We start from the raw sequence: 20,754 nt of genomic DNA on the forward strand, positions 1-20,754 counted from the left end.
GTGAGCAAGGAACAAGGGCAGGCTTCTGGGGGCTGTGGCAGCAGATCGGTGGCTTTTAAAGAAAAAGCACAAGGCAATAATGAGCCGTTACCCTGGTACAGTGGTCAGCAAACTTCTTAGTCAATAGAGCCAAATATCAGCAGTACTATGATTGAAATTTCTTTGGAGTGCCAAATTTTTTAAACTTAAACTTCTTCTAACACCACTTCCTCAAAATAGACTCGCCGAGGCCGTGATATTTTGTGGAAGAGCCACACTCAAGGGGCCAAAGAGCCACATGTGGCTCGAGAGCCGCCGTTTGCTGACCACTGCTCTGGTGGAATACACTGGAATACATTGTCAAAACCCACCACCAATGAAAGTTAAATATACAGAACTCGCCCTGCCATGAGTGTAGATTTCATTGTCAAGTTCTACAACCAGCCGAAACCGGTTTGGCTCAGTGGATAGAGCGTGGGCCTGCGGACTGAAAGGTCCCAGGTTGGATTCCCATCAAGGGTATATACCTTGGTTGTGGGCACATCCCCAGTAGGGGTTGTGCAAGAGGCAGCTAGTCGATGTTTCTCTCTCATCGATGTTTCTAACTCTCTATCCTATCCCTTCCTCTCTGTAAATGATCAATAAAATAAAAAATAAAATAAAATAAAATATATATATATATTTTTAAAAATTCTACAACCATCTCATTTACCCTAGAGATGAAATCAGCTATTCTGAAACAGACTCGTAACTGTTCTAAAAAAAGACTCACCTCAGAAACCTACTAATATCCATATGTAAATGGCTAATTTGATAAGATTAGTTATGTCTCCTAATAAAGGAATGGCTGAGGGTGGTTGCAGGTTTCTTCTTAATTGCATTGGTTTGGACTGCACTACAGGATTTTCTTTGAGATAGGTCTGCAACCTCTGTTTGGCTTTGCCTAAAACAGCACTCCACTTGGCTTGCTTTGCCCAGGTGAACAACTGGAGAAGTACGGAGGTGACAGACTGGGAGGAGGAAGCTTGCTCAGGTTAACATCTTGTCGTGTGCAAAGCACGAACTGTGGATGGCCTCTCCAGCTTCCTTGAGGATGGTTGTGAACGCACCTGAAGCTTCAGTCCCCAGTGAGTTAGGAGGATTGGGTGGGGGAGTGGGAAGGGGTGGGGAGAAGGAACTTGCAGAAACTGGCCAGGCCCGTGGTTTGGCAGAGAAGAAGGTGAGGAGGCAAATCTGGTTAGAACTTAATCACATGCTCATACTTAGCTACAAAGCCAAAGGAGACTTGGAAATGTAGTCCTTTTCCCCTAGGTGGCCATGTGCCCAGTTAAAAAATTTATTTCTAGCCCTCGCTGGGTAGCTCAGCTGGTTAGAGCATTGTCCCAATATCTCAATGTTGTATGTTCAATCCCCAGTCAGAGCACATGCAAGAATCTACCAATGAATGAATAAATAAGTGGACCAACAAATAGAAGTTTCTCTCTCTCTCAAAATCAATTAATAAATTTTTCCAGACCTAGCTGGTTTGGCTCAGTGGATAGAGAGTCAGTCTGTGGACTAAAGGGTCCGGGGTTCAATTCCAGTCAAGGGCACACGCCCAATTGCAGGCTGAGTCTCCAGTGGAAGGTGTGCAGGAAGCAGCCAATCAGTGATTCTCTTCATATCATTGATGTTTCTCCCCCCCCCCCCACATTCTTCTCTGAAATTAATAAAAATATTTTAAAAGCATTTTTCCCCCCCTTCCAAACAGAATTAAAGAGAACCTTGTTTGGAGCCCAACAGGAGGTCCCTTTGCTCCACCAACCTCCCATAGTTCTATATTAAAACCTTTCTTTCAATCCTGTCCATGTCCAGTCTTATTGATCTTCATTTCTAAAGATTTCCCCCCTGCCGGGATCAGTTCCTTGGCCCTCCCGCTTCCCTCTCCTCATTCTCATTCATTAATCTAATGTCTTTATTAGAATCTGTAAAACCCAGGAGGGGAAGCTGAGACAGCAATTCCAATATGCTTCTGGGATTATTGCTGATTTTGCAGCGTTAAGATTACATTGGGTACCCATGAAAAAGGGGTCACCTCAACCACAGCATTTAACATGACCAGAGTAGCAGGCATATTCAGCAAGTGACTATCCCAGTCATTATAAAGCCAACCCCACATGGCTTACTTACAGAATGATTCAGCTGCTTCACGTGAGGTGTTGACCAGGCATTTATAGGGTGAGTCAGACAGGCCCCTTGGCAGAGTAAACAGACCTGACAGTGGCTTTCACCCAGTCCACCAGGCTGGCTGTTTCCTCAGGAATAGCATGCTATGTGTCTGGGTCTTATACAACTAATTAAAGAAATAATTCCACTGCATACATTTGAAGATCTGATCAGCTTTATTGAACGATCCAAGAATCTTGAGCCGCATCCCATCTAGCAAGTAGAGTGGCACTCTAAAGTCTAGAGGAACTGTACACTAGGGGAGGGTTTTGTCCACCGAAACTGAGGAGGACAAGAAAGTGATTAGCAAAACAAAAGAAAGGATTATTTCAGGCAAGGTTACCTTCCTCAGGGGAAGGCAGGGATCTTATCAGGCAGATTACCTCAAGTTCCTTTAGGGAAAATTACTGGCTGACCACTAAGATTATTGTCCTGGCCCAGCTGGGATGGCTCAGTAGTTGAGCGTCGATCTGTGAACCAGGAGCCTGGGTTGTGGGCTCGACCCCCAGTAGGGGGCCTGGGTTGTGGGCTCGACCCCCAGTAGGGGGCGTACAGGAGACAGCCGGTTCATGAGGTTCATGATCCTCTCTCATCACGGATGTTTCTATCTCTCTCTCTTCCTCTTCCTTTCTCTCTGTAATCAGTACATAAATAAATAAATAAATAAATAAATAAATAAATAAATAATAAAAAGATTACTGTCCTGAAGATGGTGGAATCTGCAGTGAGGTAACTATAGAGTTTAGGGTCAATGTCTTGGGCTTCAACACAAGTGATTAAATTGGGGCCTGTGGTTTTCTCTTTAACACCATCTGTGATTGTCCAGTAGTGAGTTGTGGGTCCTACATCAACCCAACTATGTCCTTCCACTCCGAAGCACTCAAAACCAAAGACACTGCCCCTACGTTAGTCACTTTCACAGTCCGTTTTAGTAAAGGGCTCATCCCTTTACTAAAGGGTCCACAGTCCATCCCTTACCAACGTGGCACCTACAGATGTTGCCTTAAACCACATTAATCTCCAAACAAAGACAAGACCAAAATGATGCATCTGCTTGACAGGGCACAACTATCCCTCTTACAACCCAAATCACTCTCACAGAGCATCGAGGCCCTTTCCTGTCTCTGGAGGATGTTCCCAGCTGACTCATACTCCCCTTCTGACATCTTGCACTTCAATGCTTACATATAAAATTATTTATTACAAGCACATCTTAAATTAGATGATAAAAGGATGAGGTGAAATTTTTGGTTAACATTTATTAAAATACAATACATTTATATCAAAGAAGAAAGAAATGCTCATAACTAATGCAATCCTCCTTTATATAACTGGTCTCAAGGTCACAGCTAGCAGGTATAGCTACCATCATCCACTACTTTTTCCGTATTTCTTTTGCCCTCAGCTAGTACCTCAGTGGGTCATAGTTCCTTGCAACGAAGAATGACCCATTGCTTTTGTGAAGTATCTGGGAAATTAGCAGCTTAAATTGCGGTGTCATTTTCTATTAACCTTAATCAGAGGATGTGGGAGTACTAAAGTGGTACCCCAAAGGATCCCTTGGATTTTCCCTCCTTACCCCAATTGAGTAGCATCAACCCAATTTTTCCTTGATGGTCAGGCTCAATCACCCAGCCAGTACTTTGTCTGTTGATTCAATGCCCATAGGCCAGATGGCAGCTTCAAGTTCCAATTCAAGGCAATCTTTGCCGTCTCCCCTGGTAAAAGCATTGCTCCCTTTGTAACTAAGACTTCTAGACCAGCAGAGGCTGAAGTTACAGGGATGGGAAGCAAACATTTGACTATTGGATCCCTAGGGTGGATAGGGAGGGAAATGACTTTGTTACCCCTTGATTCCTGGACTCCTGAATCTAGGCTTTAGGAGAAACGTGATGCTGATTTAGAGCATGTACCACACACCGGAGGACACTGCCCAGCCCTGCAAGGTGTCACTGCCCAGCTGGCACTGCAACTGAATCTTTGGAAAAGCATTCCATCACCTGTCAAGGCAGTTGCTTCATGTTGACAGGTGATGTGTAAGACCAGGGAATGCCAAGAGCATGAGCCCATGGCTGTATCTCATTGGCCCTGAATACCATGATGGTGGGTGAGCCCTTCGGTAAGGCCACAGATGGTAGTTTTAGCAGAAGCGTTGAGGGCAGGGAAGACAAATCCCTGTCCAGAGCAAGTGTCAGTTCCAATAAGAACAACTTGCTGCCTCTCCCATAATGAAAGTGGTCCAGGGTAATCAACCTAGCGCCAGGGAGCTGGCTGAGCCCTTCGGGCAATGGTGCCATATCAGGGGCTCATAGCTGTCTCTCCTGTTGGCAGACTGGGCACTTGGCAGTAGTTTCAGCCAGGTCAGTCTTGGTGAGCACTGGTCCATGTTGCTGAGCTCATGCACAACCCCCATCACTGTCCCCATGGCCGCTTTGTACATGAGTCCACAGGAGCCGGCGGGAAAGGAGACTGTCTGATGGCTACAGAGTAGCTCATCTTCCTCTGCCCTTTGGTGAGCATTCAAACAGAACACAAATACCTCCAACTCTGCCACTCAGAATGGTCTGCTCTTATACCTCTTCCTTACACCTTCTGACTTTCCGGTTACGTTCTTGCCTAACTGAACCATGATTTGGTGCAGACTCTTTCTTCTGGCCATCTCTCCTCCCAGGCAAATGAACAAACAGGTGCATTGCTCCAAGTTCTGGCCACTGGGAGGATTTCCCTTCACCGCCATCGTTCAGGGCTGTCCCAGAGAGGGGCTTTAGTGCTATGGCTGCCCACTTGCAGATGCTGCATACGGCTCAGGCGGCACTCTCTGTAAACCAAGCCTCTTCTTTCTCAACCAGCTGATCACAGGGAATTTCTAGGAAGCCACGGGTGTGAGCTGAGGATGCAATGTAGTAGGAAGAGGGGCCTTGGGCAGGTCTGGGAATTGGTTACAGGATCTCAGAGCAAGAGATTAACCTCAGGCCGAAACAGGTTTGGCTCAGTGGGTAGAGCGTCGGCCTGCAGACTGAAAGGTCCCAGGTTCGATTCCGGTCAAGGGCATGTACCTTGGTTGCAGGCACATCCCTGGTGGGGGATGTGCAGGAGGCAGCTGGTCGATGTTTCTCTCTCATCGATGTTTCTAACTCTCTATCCCTCTCTGTTAAAAATCAAAAAAATATATTTTTTTAATAAGAGCGAGATTAATCTCAGGAAGGCATGGAAGGGCTGCCTCTTGGGGAAAGAAAGTTTGAGGTCCCTCACTCCATTGGGATGCGCCCATATGAACCATCCTAATGCTCAAATTTGCATTCCTTCCCAACCAATACCCTACCTAGTAACAAAAGAGCCCCTTTGAGGTTGGGAACTCAATTTGTGTTGCAAATCAATACCAGAAGGACTCACAAGACTCAGTAACTAGTTACACTCATAGCCAAAGTGGTTTCCGGCAAAAGATACCCAGCAGCAACAGCTTAGGTGAGTCTGCGAGTGCCTGCGCCTCTGCCCCAGGGAGCCCCTTTTAGTCTCAGATCTGAAAGAGTGGCTCACGGAGGTATAAGTTGCTTTTACCACATACAGGAATGACTTGGTTTGGTTTTCAAAATCTCAGCCCCACAACTGTAGGAGGCAGTGTTCCTCCAGAGCATCACAGACATGATAGATTCCTTATGGGGACCTGGAGCCACAGATGAAAACTTCCAAATCCCAAAGGCATTACCTTAATTTTATTTTATTTTATTTATTTATTTTTTTTAAAAAAATATATTTTATTGATTTTATACAGAGAAGAAGGGAGAGAGATAGTTAGAAACATCAATGAGAGAGAGTCATCAATCAGCTGCCTCTCGCACACCCCCTACTGGGGACATGCCCGCAACCAAGGTACATGCCCTTGACCGGAATCGAACCCGGGACCCTTCAGTCCCCAAGCCGACGCTCTATCCATTGAGCCAAACCGGTTTCGGCGCATTGCCTTAATTTTAAAGAAATGTTGGGATCCTTTGACTACACAATCATGCTTTTAGGGGATTTACTGCAAGAAAATAGTAAGGATGTGCATAAAAATATAACAGCCAGGGTGAACCACCAGAGGCACTGTTTAGAATAGCAACAAACTAGAAAACTGCTTATAGAAAAACAAGTGGGCATTTGGTACAGAAATTACGGTGCATCCGTAAAATGGAATTCTCAGCAGCCATTAGAACAGTTGTAGGATGACATTTATTGACATGAAATGGTGTTTATGACATTCTGATTTGTGAACAAAGTAGACAGTAAACTAATGACTTAATTTTTGCAAAAAAAAAAAAAAAAAGTATATATAGCAACAACAACAAAAACACTGCCAAGGATATACACTAAACTGTGTACCCCAGAGAAGGGAGTATAAGGGTGTTCATTTTGTTCTTTGTTTGCCTGAATCCCCCACTCTACTTTTTTAAAAAAATAAATTGCACAGCTTGCTTTTATAATAAGCAAAAGTGAATGCGGCTTAACACCTTCATTCTGATTACAACAAATCCATTTAGAAAATCTTAAAAATCTGCTGTTGATTTCTGAAGCAAAAATGACTTCCAAGCTGCCACAGAGGCGGTGAGGTTGTTCTCTGCAGAAAGAAGCTGGCAGGATCCTTCACAATCACAGCCCAGGTCGGAGTCGAGGGGGACCATGGTGCTCCCACAGCTTCGGGGTGCTCGCTTCAGCTCCCGTGCCCCGAGGCCATGCTGCTCACTGCAGCCCAGTCCATCCTACTCTTGCCCAGTCACCAGCTTCATCATCTTCAGAGCTGTGTCCCCTTGGTCAGAAGGCACCTAGAACCAAGCAGGATCAGAGTTAGCACGACCGGTTCTTTTTTATTTTTATTGATTGCTTACAGAGAGGAAGAGAGAGGGATAGTCAGAAACATCAATGAGAGAGAATCATCGATTAGTTGCCTCCTGCACACCCCCCCACTGGGAATGTGCCCGCAACCAAGGTACATGTCCTTGACCGGAATCAAACCTGGGACCTTTCAGTCCGTAGGCCGACGCTCTATCCAATGAGCCAAACCGGTTTCGGTGCGCGACCGGTTCTGTTCCTGGGACTAGCTTCAGGGGCGACATCCTGAGACCCGGCTCCCAGGAAGAGCGCCCTGCTGCTCTGACAGCAGCCTGGGAGGACGGCTGCACCCCTTCACAAGAGGGTTGTTTCTGTGAAAGGACAGCTGTGCCTGACGAAAGCTCTTCAGGGCCCCAACCTGTTAGGTGGCAGGTGCCCGAAGTCTGTGTTTAGGCAAGAACTTTGTCCATGTGAGACTGAGCTGTTGATTTGTTGTTCATAAAGGCTGTGCTTATGGTACTAACAGCCCCAGCCTGTTCAAAGGAGAGGGAAGATTCTAAACATTTTACAGGATTCTCTGGGTAGGACACATCCCAGAATGGGAAGAGAGTAGAAACATGGCCCCAGAGGGAAGCGAACAGCAAAACCCACACAAAGAAGCAAAGGAGACCCTTTGTATGGGTGGTATACCCGTTTTTATATGATATTCCACCTTGTTTTGTTTTCCCCTTAGAGCACATGTGTCAAACACAAGGCCCGCGGGCCAAATCCGTCCCGCCAGGCCTTGCAATGTGGCCCGCACTGCGCTGTCATCACTGCACTCCGCTGCGTTTCCATCACAATGACAGTTTATGACTGTTCAGTAAACCATTCGGCCCGCGATTTAGGCTGGATTTTAGATTTTGGCCCCTTCTCTGATTGAGTTCGACACCCCTACCTTAGAGTTTTTGAATAATTCCTGTTAAAAAAAAAAAAAAAAAAAAGTCTTCCGGCCCTGGCCAGTATGACTGGATTGGGCATCATCCCCATGCACTGGAAGGTTGCCAGTGCGATTCCTGGTCAGGGCACATGTCCAGGTTTTGGAAGGTTGGGTCGTGTAGGAGGCAGCTGATAGATGTTTCACTCTCATGTCGATGTTTCTCACTCCCCCAACTTCCCTCTCTAAAAATCAATCAAGAAAAATGTATTTTTAATCTCCTTCCCACACACCACCGAAAGGGGGAGGGGTAGAGGCCTGGAGTAGAGAGTAGATGGTTCCACTATTCTCTATGCCACATCACCGTCCCCAACAATCCTGCCAAGCAAGACCATGGAGGCATGGTGGAATTTACCAAAATGGCATTCAATCAACCAAAGAGGAGGCGGTTGGGGGACGATTTAATAACAGTCTCCAAGAGCTATTTTAAGGCTGCCCCCAACTGATCTCTTGTTCCTTTTGTTCCAAACTAAGAGGAAATGCATCTGAACGCCAGCTCAGAGCAAGCCTGTGGTTAGCTTCTCCTCCCTTCTCCCCCTACCTGCCTCTGCGGGGACCCCTCTCTCAAAAGCGTTGTTCTCTAAGTCACAATGTGTGCTCAACACTGAAGGCACGCAGGCACTCAGAGCCTCTCACAAAATGCCCTCTTAACCCGGTCCAGCTGCCTTGCTAATGCTCGCTTCAAATGGTTTCTTCCTTCAGGTTTCTTAAGGAAGTTGCTGTCTCTTTCCCTCGCTGCTCAGTCGTTTGCTCCAACTTCTCCCCGTTGGCTTCAGAGCCTGCCACTCACTATCAAGGATGACACCCATCGTTGACCCAACTCGTTCCATACATGTCAGTCCTTTGTCTGTCTCAGCAGCAGGAGACGTCACTGGCTCCTCTCGATTTTGAGGATGCCACATGTCCTTGGCTCCCTCCTACTTTTCTGGTTGCTTCTTTCTCAGGTCTCATTTGTGGATCCTTCTTTTGCCTCCTATCTCTTTTTCTTTTTAATTTATAAAAATTTATTTTTTAATTTGAGAGAGAAACATTGACTTCTTGTTCCACTTATTTATGCATTCATTGGTTGACTCTTGCATGTGCTCTAACTGGGAATCGAACCCACAACAGAGCTGAGCTACCCAGCAAGGGCCTTGCCTCCCATCTCTTAAGTACGGGTGCACCCAGGGCCCTGCCTCTCGCTTTTCCCTATTGGATTCCAAAATCCTTGTCTTCAAGGACAGACATCTGACTCCAGATGCACATGTATACAGGCAGTTACCAAGACCTGCCCATTCTCCCTTAAATTCCTCCACATCGCTCTCTTCTGGCTGACCAGAAAAGCCTCCTAGATTGGTGAGCTTCCTCAGTCTTGTCCCATGCCCTCGGCTGCTGGGATGTTATTTTGTAGACAAACCTAGTAATTTCATGCCTTGGCTTAAAACCCCTCAATGGCATCCCATCACTTTCCGGAAAGGTCTGAGGTCCTTGCCGCGGTGCGCAGTCTCCCTCCCCAGTCTCATCTCTGTCCAGTGTCCCTCCTGAGGCCTTGGCTGTCGGAAGGCTCCTCTGGACCTGCACACGCTGCTCTCCTTGCTCCCACATTCTCCTTTGCCTAGTTAACTCCTGCCCATTGTTTAGGGGCCGGGCTCCCAGGACCCCCAAGCCTGGGCTGGGCCCCTTTCCCTGGGCCAACCCCCATCTTAGCATTTCACCCCTAGTTGGTCCGAAGGTTGTGGGTTATTGTTAAGCTGATTAACAGTAGCATTTCACCCCATGTCATGAGGGTCTCAGCCCTCCACCAACTCCTTCCCTCTATTCACAGAGGGTCTCTGCCTGCCGGGCCCGCATGCCCACAAGCTCCTTGAGGACGGAGATGGTGTGCCATCCATGCACTCGCAGTGCCTGGCAGTGACACGCCAACGTTTGTTCAGTGGATAAAGGAAAGCAAAGAGAAACTTCTGTTTCTCTTAGAACTTTCAGCATTTCCACTTCTGGAAAGTTCTTAAGAGGAAACTAAAGGTCACAGAGGTTAAGAATACGTTGTCTGTGCAAATACCATGAATTCACTTACATGTGAAAAATAAGGAACAAAATAAACAAGCAAAACGAAAACAGACTCAGAGACAGAGAGCAGACTGGTAGTTGCCAGAGGGGAAGGGGTCAGGAGACGGGGTGAAAGAGGTGAAGGGACTAACAAGTACAGATTGGTAGTTACAGAATAGTCACGGGGATGTGAAGTACAGCACGGGGAATATAGCCAATAATATCATAATAACTCTGCATGGTGCCAGGTGAGGACTGGAAATTTTGGGGGGGGGGGGGGGGGGGGGGCGGCGGGTAGTTTGTAAAGTATGTGATTGTCTAACCCAGTGTTTCCCAACCTTCTCTCATGATGAGAATCACCTGGTGGAGTTGTTAAAACACAGATTCCTGAATCCCAACTAAGAAGTGCTAAACTAGAATTTTTGAGAACATATAGGTAAAATTGCATACCTAACTTAGTGCTCTGTATATAAAATCTGTCTTAGAGCACTAGTTAAGTATACAATTTTACCTATATGCTCCCAAAAATTCTAGTTTAGCACTTCTTAGTTGGGATTCAGGAATCTGTGTTTTAACAACTCCACCAGGTGATTCTCATCATGAGAGAAGGTTGGGAAACACTGGTCTAACCACTATGCTGAACACCTGAAACCAATACAAAATAATATTGAAAGTAAACTGTAATTGGAAAAAAGTAAAAAGACTACGTTGTCTGTGGTCAAATATGTAAATAAATAAAGTATTGTGAGACTGAGTCTACCAGATACCCCTGCTCCCCTTCCTCCGTATCAGGCTTTCTCAGCCTTGGCACCACTGACACTGGGCTGCACAGTTCTTAGGTGTGGGGGCGTCCTATGCATGGTGGGATGTTGACCAGGGTCCTGACTTCTACCCACCAGGTGCCAGCAGCTCCCTCCCCCTAACTGTGACAACCAAAAATGTCTCCGGTCATTGCCAAAGTCTGTGGGGACAAAACTGACCCTAGGTGAGGACCAGTAATGTCCCTAAAGAGTAGCTTGTGGGAAGGGGTCTTTGTCGCCACTCCCGCCCCAATCTTTCTCTCTCTCTAATATATATTTTATTGATTTTTTTTACAGAGAGGAAGGGAGAGGGATAGAGAGTTAGAAACATCTATGAGAGAGAAACATTGATCGGTTGCCTCCTGCACACTCCCTACTGGAGATGTTCCTGCAACCAAGGTACATGCCCTTGACTGGAATCGAACCTGGGACCCTTCAGTCCGCAGGCCGATGCTCTATCCACTGAGCCAAACCAGTTTCGGCGGGAGGATTTACTCTTTTAAATGAAAATCTCCAGGCTTCAATGAATGAAGCGCTAAGGGCAGAATTTTGTTACAGACCTTGAAACACTTCCTAGCCCAAAGACCAACGTGTAAGACCAACGCAGGCAGAGCACCCAGGCATAATCAACTGCCCATGGTGTCCCTCAGAAGGATTTAAATCTGGAACAAAAGCAGCCTCTCTCTCACCATGTGTCCAGCTTTGAGAATCCAGTAGAAAGCCAGGTTCTTGTGGCTCTTGACAAAAGCAGACGTTTCCGAAGATGTAGGGTCAGTGTACAGGGGCTTCCACTTCAGCTGATTGAACTTGGGCAGTTCCGTCCACTTAAGTTTCCTTACCCAGGCCTCCTGACCTGATAAGAGAGACAGAGAAGGGCCAGGCATTAGCTGTGGGGTGGAGTAGAAAAAAAATCTAGGTCCTAGTCCCAGCCCAGCCTACAATGACAACTTCCCTATTCCTGTAATCCCTACCTCCCCATATAATCTAGTCCTACTATATAAGCAGCTGGCTTATGGGGGGGCTGCAGAGCTGATTTTTGTGAATGACCTGCTGCTCTCCCATACTGCCGGCAGTACTGGAATAAACCCTCACGTATGATTAAAAAAAAAAAAAAAAATCTAGTTCGTATAACTTGGCTTTTCCCAAAGCATAATAATGTGCATAAAACTCACCCTTGTAAAATGCAAACCAAAACCACAAAGAAGCCTGGCCAGCGTGGCTCAGTGGCTAAGTGTCCACCTATGAATCAGGAGATCATGGTTCAATTCCTGGTCAGGGCACATGCCCAGATTGTGGGCTCAAACCCCAGTGTGGGGCATGCAGGAGGCAGCCGATTGATGATTCTGTCTTGTCATTGACGTCTCTATCTCTCTCCCTTTCCCTTCCTCTCTGAAATCAATAAAACATATTAAAAAAAAAACAAAACACAATGAGATACCATGTCACAGCTGTTAGAATGGATATCATCAAAAAGACAAGCAATCACAAGTGTTGGAGAGGTTGTGGAGAAAAAGGAATCCTCATTCCTTGCTAGTGGTAATGTAATCTGGTACAGCCACTATGGAAAACCATATGGAAGTCTCTCAAAATATTAAGAATAGAGCTACCGTATCACCCAGCAATCCCTCTTCTGGATATCTAGCTGAAAAGTTTGAAAACATTTATTCATAAAGATATATGCACCCCCATGTGCACTGCAGCATTATTGACGATGGCCAAGACATGGAAACAACCTAAGCATACTTTAGTAGAGGACTGAATAAAGAAGATGTGGTACATATATGCAATGGAATACTCAGCCACAACAAAAGAGGAAATACTGTCCTTTGTGAGAACATGGATGGATCTTGAGAATATCATGCTAATCCAAATAATGGGAAAAGTCAAGAACCATATGATTTCACTTGTATATGGGACATAAAACTAAAAGCAACAAACAAAAATTCAGACACAGACCACAATATGGTGATTATCAGAAGGAAAGGGGGTGGGAGGGGGTAGAAAAGGGTGAAGGGGGCATAAATGGTAAGAGAAGACTTGACTTTGGATGGTGAACATACCATGCAATATACAGATGATGTACTATAGAAGTGTACACTTGAAACCTATGTAATCCTATTAACCAATGCCATCCCAATAAATTTATTTTTTGGGCCGAGACTGGTTTGGCTCAATGGATAGAGCGTTGGCCTGGGGACTGAAGGGACCCAGGTTCGATTCCGGTCAAGGGCATGTACCTTGGCTACAGGCATATCCCCAGTACGGGCATATTCCCTCTTGCTGTGCAAGAGGCAGCTGATCGATGGCTCTCTCTCATTGATGTTTCTAGCTCTCTATCTCTCTCCCTTCCTCTCTGTACAAAATCAATAAAATATATTTAAATAAATAAATAAATAAATAAATAAATAAATAAATTTATTTTTGGGGGTGTTTTTTTTGTTCTTTTTGACTTATTTATTTATTGTTTAAAGTATTACATGTCTCCATTTTTCCCGATTGACACCCCCCATCCCAATAAATTTAATAAGTTGTTTTTTAAAAGGGAAAAAAAAAAAACCTTAACCTTGTAAAAATGCAAGTTCTGACTCAGTAGGTGTGGGTGGGGCCTGAGAGTCTGCATTTTTAGCAAGTTCCAGGGATACCCCGGCTTATGAAGAAACCAAACTGCTGGGGAGCCCGACCCCTTTTTGCCTTTCCCTCTCCTGCCGCTGGATGCTCTGGAGGGAGGCCATCAGGGACCTCTGGAGGTGGCAGCTGTCTGACAGGAGGACTGAGAAGTCTCGAGTGAGACAGAAATGTGGGAAGAAACACAGAACCTTTTCATGTTGTCCTTAGCGCCCTTGGCTCACAAGTCACAGGAAGATTCGGTTCTGCTGACGCTAAGAAACAGCACATCCAGCAGACCCCATGCCTGGCTGGCCTGCTGGTTCCGAGCACCTGCCCCTGTGCTTCTACTGGCCCTGCTGACTCCAGAAGTGGCACGCGGGGACAGCCAGTGAGACAGTGGCTCTGCAAAGACCACTTCCCCCGGATCCTCGTTTTACAGAGTCCTTAGGGTTTAATCTTAAATCACCCTGCAAGGTTTTCCCTCAGTGGAATAGTCCATCTGTTCTAGAGCTCAGAAAAAAGTCTTCTTTTTTATTTTTGTGGTAGGGATAGGTGCTGTGTTTTTCTTTAACTATAACTGAAGAGCCTCAACAGTTGGATGGGCCTACACTTCTCGGAGGGGGGGGGGGGGGCGTCACAGGTGGCTCCACCCACTTCCAAGAATCAAGGTTGGGGATGGGTGGATGGATAAAATAGGAAATGGCCTTCTTCCTAGCACCTCCATGTCACCAGCCCCAAGACGGATGTTACTGAGGCCAGGTCCCTTCCAGCTCAACCTGAAACACCACCCCCATGTGCCCCTCAAATTGGGTTCCTACCCATAGTATCCACGATGAGGTCCAGCTGTCCGTTATACACGGTCACATTGACCCCGGCTTCCAGCAACTCGTCCACCACGCTGATGGCTGGCTTCATGAAGTCCCCCTCCATGTTCAGGAAGACGTTGCTGGCCTGGCCTGCACATGAGGAAGGAGAAAAAAGCAGCAGCTTGAATCCACCAGAATAGGATTGACCTTCTAGCCCAAAACATTCTGGGCCCTGGCACCTAAATGTCAGCCTGTGCAGCACCCAAAAGACTGAACACACAATGCTTCTTCACCCACAGGGACCAACCAGCCTGGGTCTCCGTGCCCTGAGCTGGATGTGCAGAAGGCAAGCATGAACAACACATGCTCTGATCTCTCAAGTGTGGTGATGACAGCAATGGCATTTTTGTTTGTTTGTTACTCCTCATTCAAGGATATTTATTCCATTGATTTTCAGAGAGAGAGAGTGGGAGGGAGGGGGAAAGAGAGAGAGAGAACACTGATTGGTTGCCTTCCGCATGGGCCCTGACCAGCGCCAGGGATGCAGCCTGCCTTGACAGGAATCGATCCTGGAACCCTCCAGTCCCTGGGCTGACGCTCTAACCATTGAGCAAACCGATTAGGGCTAAGTTCTAATTTCTGAACAAGGGAGACTACCCTAGTGAGAAACCAAATCAGACCCAGACCCATTTAGAGCTTGCCCTCAGTAAGCCCTGTGGAGGAAGAATCCCAGGCAAGAGGAGAAGGTGACCACGTGGAGGACTAGCCCCCAGCCAGAGGAGCTGGTCAGTGTAGATTCCCAGTGGACTCCTGACCACCAGTAGCTCCACCATCGTCAGAATACTGAGCAATAACAATAGCGTATGTATACGTTTATTTTTATTCGCTAGTCACTGTACTTTATAAGCAACATCTCATTTCCTCTTCACCACCACCCTAGGAGGTAAGGTCTCTTGACTTGTACCAAGGTTAAAGAAAACGAGGCTCAGAGAGGCTACAACAGTGTCTGGGTTGAAACAGCCATCCAGTGGCAAACTGGGATAGGAAAGTAGGCCTGGCTGACTCGAGAGTACGTAGGCTTCACCACAAACCGGAACTCAAAGAAACTGGGAGTACTGGGCAAGGTCACTCTGTCCTTTCCAAACCATACATAGACACGCCGGAGCCAAAGAGAGTTTGGCTGAAAAAAAAGTAGTCACTGGGCCCATCCACCCGACCCACCCTCCCACCATAAATGAAGATAAAATGAAAGGCTGGGCCGAAACCGGTTTGGCTCAGTGGATAGAGTGTCGGCCTGTGGACTGAGGGGTCCCAGGTTCGATTTCGGTCAAGGGCATGTGCCTTGGTTGCGGGCACATCCCCAGTGGGGGGTGTGCAGGAGGCAGCTGATCGATGCTCCTCTCTCATTGATGTTTCTAACTCTCTATCCCTCTCTCTTCCTCTCTGTAAAAAAAAAATCAATAAAAATATATTTAAAAAAAGAAAAGAAAAAAAGAAAGAAAGGCTGGGGCTGCAAACAGGCGCTCACAGGAGTCTGAGCTGGACCTAGCCCCCTGTGGTTGCTCACGTTTTCTTCCCAATGCCAGACAGCTCCCCACAGCTGTCATCCCTTGTGGCACCGACACCACATTCTTTTTATTTGATCACATTAACGTCTTTCTTCATTTCTAGAAAACTCTGAGGAGATGAGAACACCTGGTCTAGGATGAGCCTTCAGCTCTCTGCAGGTGGGGAGGATGGCCCATGTCCCTTGAGGACGTCAGGCCAGCGCCCCGAGTCTCAGCAGCTGTCACAGGGCCACCCTGGAAAACCTCCAGACCACATGTGTCAAACACAAGGCCCGCGGGCCAAATCCGTCCCGCCAGGCCTTGCAATGTGGCCCGCACCGCGCTGTCATCACTGCACTCCGCTGCGTTTCCATCACAATGACAGTTTATGACTGTTCAGTAAACCATTCGGCCCGCGATTTAGGCTGGATTTTAGATTTTGGCCCCTTCTCTGATTGAGTTCGACACCCCTACTCCAGACCATCACTTTGGGGGATCAACGAAACTCTCCCCAGCATGGAGTGTTTCCTCTCCAGGAGCCTGGGTGTTCCACTTCTCCCAGCCTTTCCCCAGGACTAAACAGGTCCTTACCAAGATTGCCACCTGGCCTGGTCTCTGAGGACCCCAATGTCTCCTTACTATGGCCTTCAGGCCAGAAGGCAGTACACACCTGGACCACATCTGGCACCAGGAGGAGGCTGGCCAGAGAACTGGTCAAACCCGTCCGAAAGGACCTTTGTCTAGAAGTCACACCTGTGACCAACTGTGGCCTCAGGCATGGCTTTTCTAAATCTCAACGTGCTATTACGGAAAATTTCAAACTGATGATAGGAAAGGGAAAGAAAGAGCGTACTCACACCTGGTTTCAACCGTCATCACCTCATAACCAACCATGGCGTTTCTCTCCCAACCCGCCCCTGGCTTTGAACCAAATCTGGCGTGTCACTTGCTGTCTTTTTTCTGCTCCTCTACAAAATGTGGATAATAACACCGTCTTACCAGCAACATATGATCACTACCACCAACGAAACCCACTCTACCAAGGAAGGCCTTTGAATGTGCACCTTTCTTCCCCTCCTCCCCAACTCCACAGGTGGCGCCCAATTAGGCCGCATAAGTTACCTCCCCAGGAGCAGTCCTTGGGAATAATTTTGAGCTTCGTCCTGATGGGCCCGTTCATGAGCTGGTTCAAGTCGTCCCGATTTAGGTGTCTCACGTGGCGCTGGTAAAGCTGAACTGAAACAGACGTACACGGTGAGTCAACTGGGGTGGAAATGGGACCGAGAGGACCTTCCCAAGCTGCTGTGCGAGGAGGGAGGCTTTCGGCTGGAACATGAAAAGTGTCACCTTGATCCACCCCAGATGGAGGAAGGCAGAAACACATTGAAACTGGAGAGGATTCGTTAGTGTTGGTTGCTGCGGAGAGTAGCCAGCATGGACAGAAGAAACCAGCCAGCAGTGGCATCTAGAGGACTCCTGCAGCCTTGATCCGCCTCTTACAAAGGAGGATGCCACGTACGGCACCCACCCTGACGCTGGGGCAGCTGAAAGACAGCACAACCCAGCCTGCAGGAGGACTGGCATCGCCGTCTGGGGTGCAGAAGCTGGTGTCTAAACTTCAAACATACTACGTGAGAGAAGCCGATGTTTTATAGACTACCCATAGCATGAAGCCATTTCTACGAGAGGCCATGAAAAGGCAAGTCTAGACGAACAGAGAGCGGAGGAGGGGATGCCTGGTGGTGAGTCAGCTGCACGCAGACATGTGGGATCTTTCTGGGAAACGGTCTGGAACTGATTGTGGTGGTGATGGCACAATTCTGTGAATGCACTAAAAACCACAGATATACACTTAAAACAGGTGAATTTTATGGCATGTGAATTATATATATATATTTTCTATATTTTATTGATTTTTTTATAGAGAGGAAAGGAGAAGGATAATTAGAAACACCGATTCAGCTGCCTATTGCACACTCCCCACTGGGGATGTGCCTGCAACCAAGGTACATGCGCTTGACCGGAATCAAACCTGGGACCTTTCAGTCCCACAGGCCGAACGCTCTATCCACTGAGCCAAACCGGTTAGGGCTGAATTATATATTAATGAAGCTTTACAGTCCAGTGATAGATGGTTACTAGCCTTACTGTGGCAATCGCTTTCTAAGGTGTACAGATGTTGAATCACTGTGCTGTACACCTGAAACTAATATAACACTAATATAATAGTGTAAGCCAACTATAATTTAAAATTAATAAATAAATAGGTGGGAAGAGAACGTGTATGCACATATACATAGCCCATGGACACAGACAATAGGGTGGTGAAAGCCTGGGGTGGGGAGTGGAGGTGAGGGCAGGCTAGAAGGGGTCAATGGGGGAAGAAGGAAGACATAAATGATACCTTCAACAATAAAAATGTAATTTGAAAAATAAAAACAAAAGGGTAAAATAAAGCTTTGAGAAGAAACTGGGCCAGCAGCTTCCAGGCTCACTCACCTAGGTGGCTCTGGGTGAATTCTAGGCTTGACTTCATGGTGGACATGGGCGCAGTCTTAGTTAGGATGTTATAGAAGTTCACCCCGTCCGTGTTCTGAAATACAGAAGTACATTTGGCTGTTTGCTCTTTATTTCTCCATTGTCAACGCTGTAGAACAGAAAGGCACCTGGCCCTCCATTGTATCCAGGGCCAGCTTTCTCTGTAAATCTGCCTGGACCAGAAAGAAATGCAGCTCAGGAGGCTCCGTCAGCACAGCCTTGGATGGGGGGTGAGGGGGAGACCGAGGTTGGGAATGGAATAGCTCATAGGAGCCAAGCAAAGATGCTGCAGGATAAACATCATGAGCTGTGTCTTCCCCCCGCCCCCCCCCAAAAATATATTTTATTGATTTTTCCATAGAGAGAAAGGGAGAGGGATAAAGAGCTAAAAACATCAATGAGAGAGAAACATTGACCAGCTGCCTCCTGCACACCCCCTACGGGGGATGTGCCCGCAACCAAGGTACATGCTCTTGACCAGAATCGAACCCGGGACCTTTCAGTCCACAGACCGACGCTCTATCCACTGAGCCAAACCGGTTTTGGCATGAGCCGTGTCTTAATGTATAGGCAGCACGAGCTAATTTTTGGAGCGCCTCAGGACAGACCTCCCAATCCTCGCCACACCGGCCAAGGGCCCTTTATTCCTGGGAAAGACACCCCCGAGCGTGTGCCCTGTTACCTGTTCAATGACCATTTCCGCTTTTCCCCACAGCTGGGTGGCCTCCTTGTAGAGCCCCTTATCCACGGCATCCAGGACCTGCTCTGCCACCTGCGACACCTCCGCCAGGCCTTGGTCATCGAGAAGAGACTGCAAGGCAAATGAACAGCACAAGGGCCCACTTGGCTTAGAAACACAAGTCTGGCTTTGCTCCAGTTAGGGCTGGGTAACAGAAAGAGTGGGGAGGAGAAAGGGGAGCTTCTACATCCGAAAGTGTCCAAGTCACATATCTATTATGGAAGAAACACAGCAAAATCTTAACTGAGTCTAGATGGTTGGTATATGGGCGATCGCAGTGAACTTTTCACTTTCCTGCATATTTGAACATTTAAAAATATATTTTTTATTGATTTCAGAGAGGAAAAGAGAAGGAGAGATAGAAGCATCAATGATGAGAGAGAATCATTGATCAGCTGCCTCCTACATGCCCCCTACTTGGGACTGAGCCCAAAACCTGCACCCTTGACTGGAATGGAACTATGGACGACTGAGGCTCTATCCACTGAGCCAGACCAGTGAGGGCTGAACGTCTTTATAATAAAGAGCTGAGGGGAGCCTTAACCGGTTTGCTCAGTGGGTAGAGCGACGGCTTGCAGACTGAAAGGTCCCAGATTCGAATCCCGTCAAGGGCATGCACCTCGTTTGCCGGCACATCCCCAGTAGGAGGTATGCAGGAGGCAGCTGATCGATGTTTCTCTCTCATCGATGTTTCTCTCTATCCCTCTCCTTTTCCTCTCTGTAAAAAAAAAAAAAAAGAAAGAAAGAAAGAAATCAATCAATCAATCAATAAAAAACATATTTTAAAAATTAAAAAAAAAAGTTGAGGGGATTTAAAAAGCTGTGTTTCTTGTACCTGAAGAAATGGGATATCTGTGCTGATATTTTTTTTATATATATTTTATTGATTTTACATAGAGAGGAATTGAGAGAGATAGAGAGCCAGAAACGTCGACCAGCTGCCTCTTGCACACCTCCCACCGGAGATGTGCCTGCAACCAAGGTACATGCCCTTGACTGGAGTCGAACCTGGGACCTTTCAGTCCGCAGACCGATGCTCTATCCACTGAGCCAAACTGGTTTCGGCATGTGCTAATATTTCTTTAAATTTGTCACCAAGGCCAGCTATAGCTTAAGGCAGTGTTTCCCAAAGTGTGGTACGCGTACCCCCAGGGGTACGGGAAGAGTTTGGTGGGGGTACGCACTGCACCGTGCTTAGCTGCGCCTAATTCTATGTTCTCATGAGTACGAGGGGTACTCAGTGTTACGAAAATTATAGAAGGGGTACACATATGTCAAAAGTTTGGGAAACACTGGCTTACGGTATCCTATTTGATATGGACCAGAAGTCCCTAGGGAGCAGTGTCAACCACACAGGCGCACTCCGCTAGCTCTGTCCTTCCTGAGGTCAGAGCCAGGAGAGGTCTGCTGGGCTGCTGACGACGGAAGGGTGCGAAGGTGAGGCCCCACCTACTTACTATGCTGTACAGGTACGGTCCCCAGGAGAGCACCGAATCTAAAGGAAACCACACGACACAAAATAAGTCAGTCATGGCTCCACCCTTCCAAAAAAATAAACCTAACTAGCCTCCTTTCCAAAGCTGAAGGAGCCAGAGGAAAGAAACTATGGCTGTACATCCCAGAGCCCCTTCGCGCACCAGGGTCCGTGCAGGAAAGGAGCTAAAGTCTCGGTGGCTGGGAGGAGGGAGGAGGGTGTGTGGGGTTGGGGGGGCCCTGTTGGCACATC

General features: G+C 47.2%; 1 protein-coding gene across 2 annotated transcripts in view; it reads right to left on the minus strand.

Annotated features, from left to right (window-relative positions):
- Nucleotides 1-6,378: 6,378 nt before the first annotated feature.
- SCPEP1 (serine carboxypeptidase 1) overlaps nucleotides 6,379-20,754 on the minus strand; it is a 29,249-nt gene continuing 14,873 nt past the window's right edge. For both annotated transcript variants that reach the window (XM_036454170.2, XM_036454171.2), the window contains exons 7-13: nucleotides 20,486-20,523; nucleotides 18,972-19,100; nucleotides 18,251-18,344; nucleotides 16,874-16,987; nucleotides 14,217-14,354; nucleotides 11,481-11,644; nucleotides 6,379-6,983 (exon numbers count right to left, since the gene is read on the minus strand). In XM_036454170.2, coding sequence (XP_036310063.1) covers nucleotides 6,921-6,983; nucleotides 11,481-11,644; nucleotides 14,217-14,354; nucleotides 16,874-16,987; nucleotides 18,251-18,344; nucleotides 18,972-19,100; nucleotides 20,486-20,523 — 740 coding nt within the window. In that variant the 3' untranslated portion in view covers nucleotides 6,379-6,920. The remainder of the gene's footprint in view (nucleotides 6,984-11,480; nucleotides 11,645-14,216; nucleotides 14,355-16,873; nucleotides 16,988-18,250; nucleotides 18,345-18,971; nucleotides 19,101-20,485; nucleotides 20,524-20,754) is intronic.

This window comes from Pipistrellus kuhlii, unplaced genomic scaffold (assembly GCF_014108245.1).
Source record: "Pipistrellus kuhlii isolate mPipKuh1 unplaced genomic scaffold, mPipKuh1.p scaffold_m20_p_28, whole genome shotgun sequence".
Classification (NCBI taxonomy): domain Eukaryota; kingdom Metazoa; phylum Chordata; class Mammalia; order Chiroptera; family Vespertilionidae; genus Pipistrellus; species Pipistrellus kuhlii.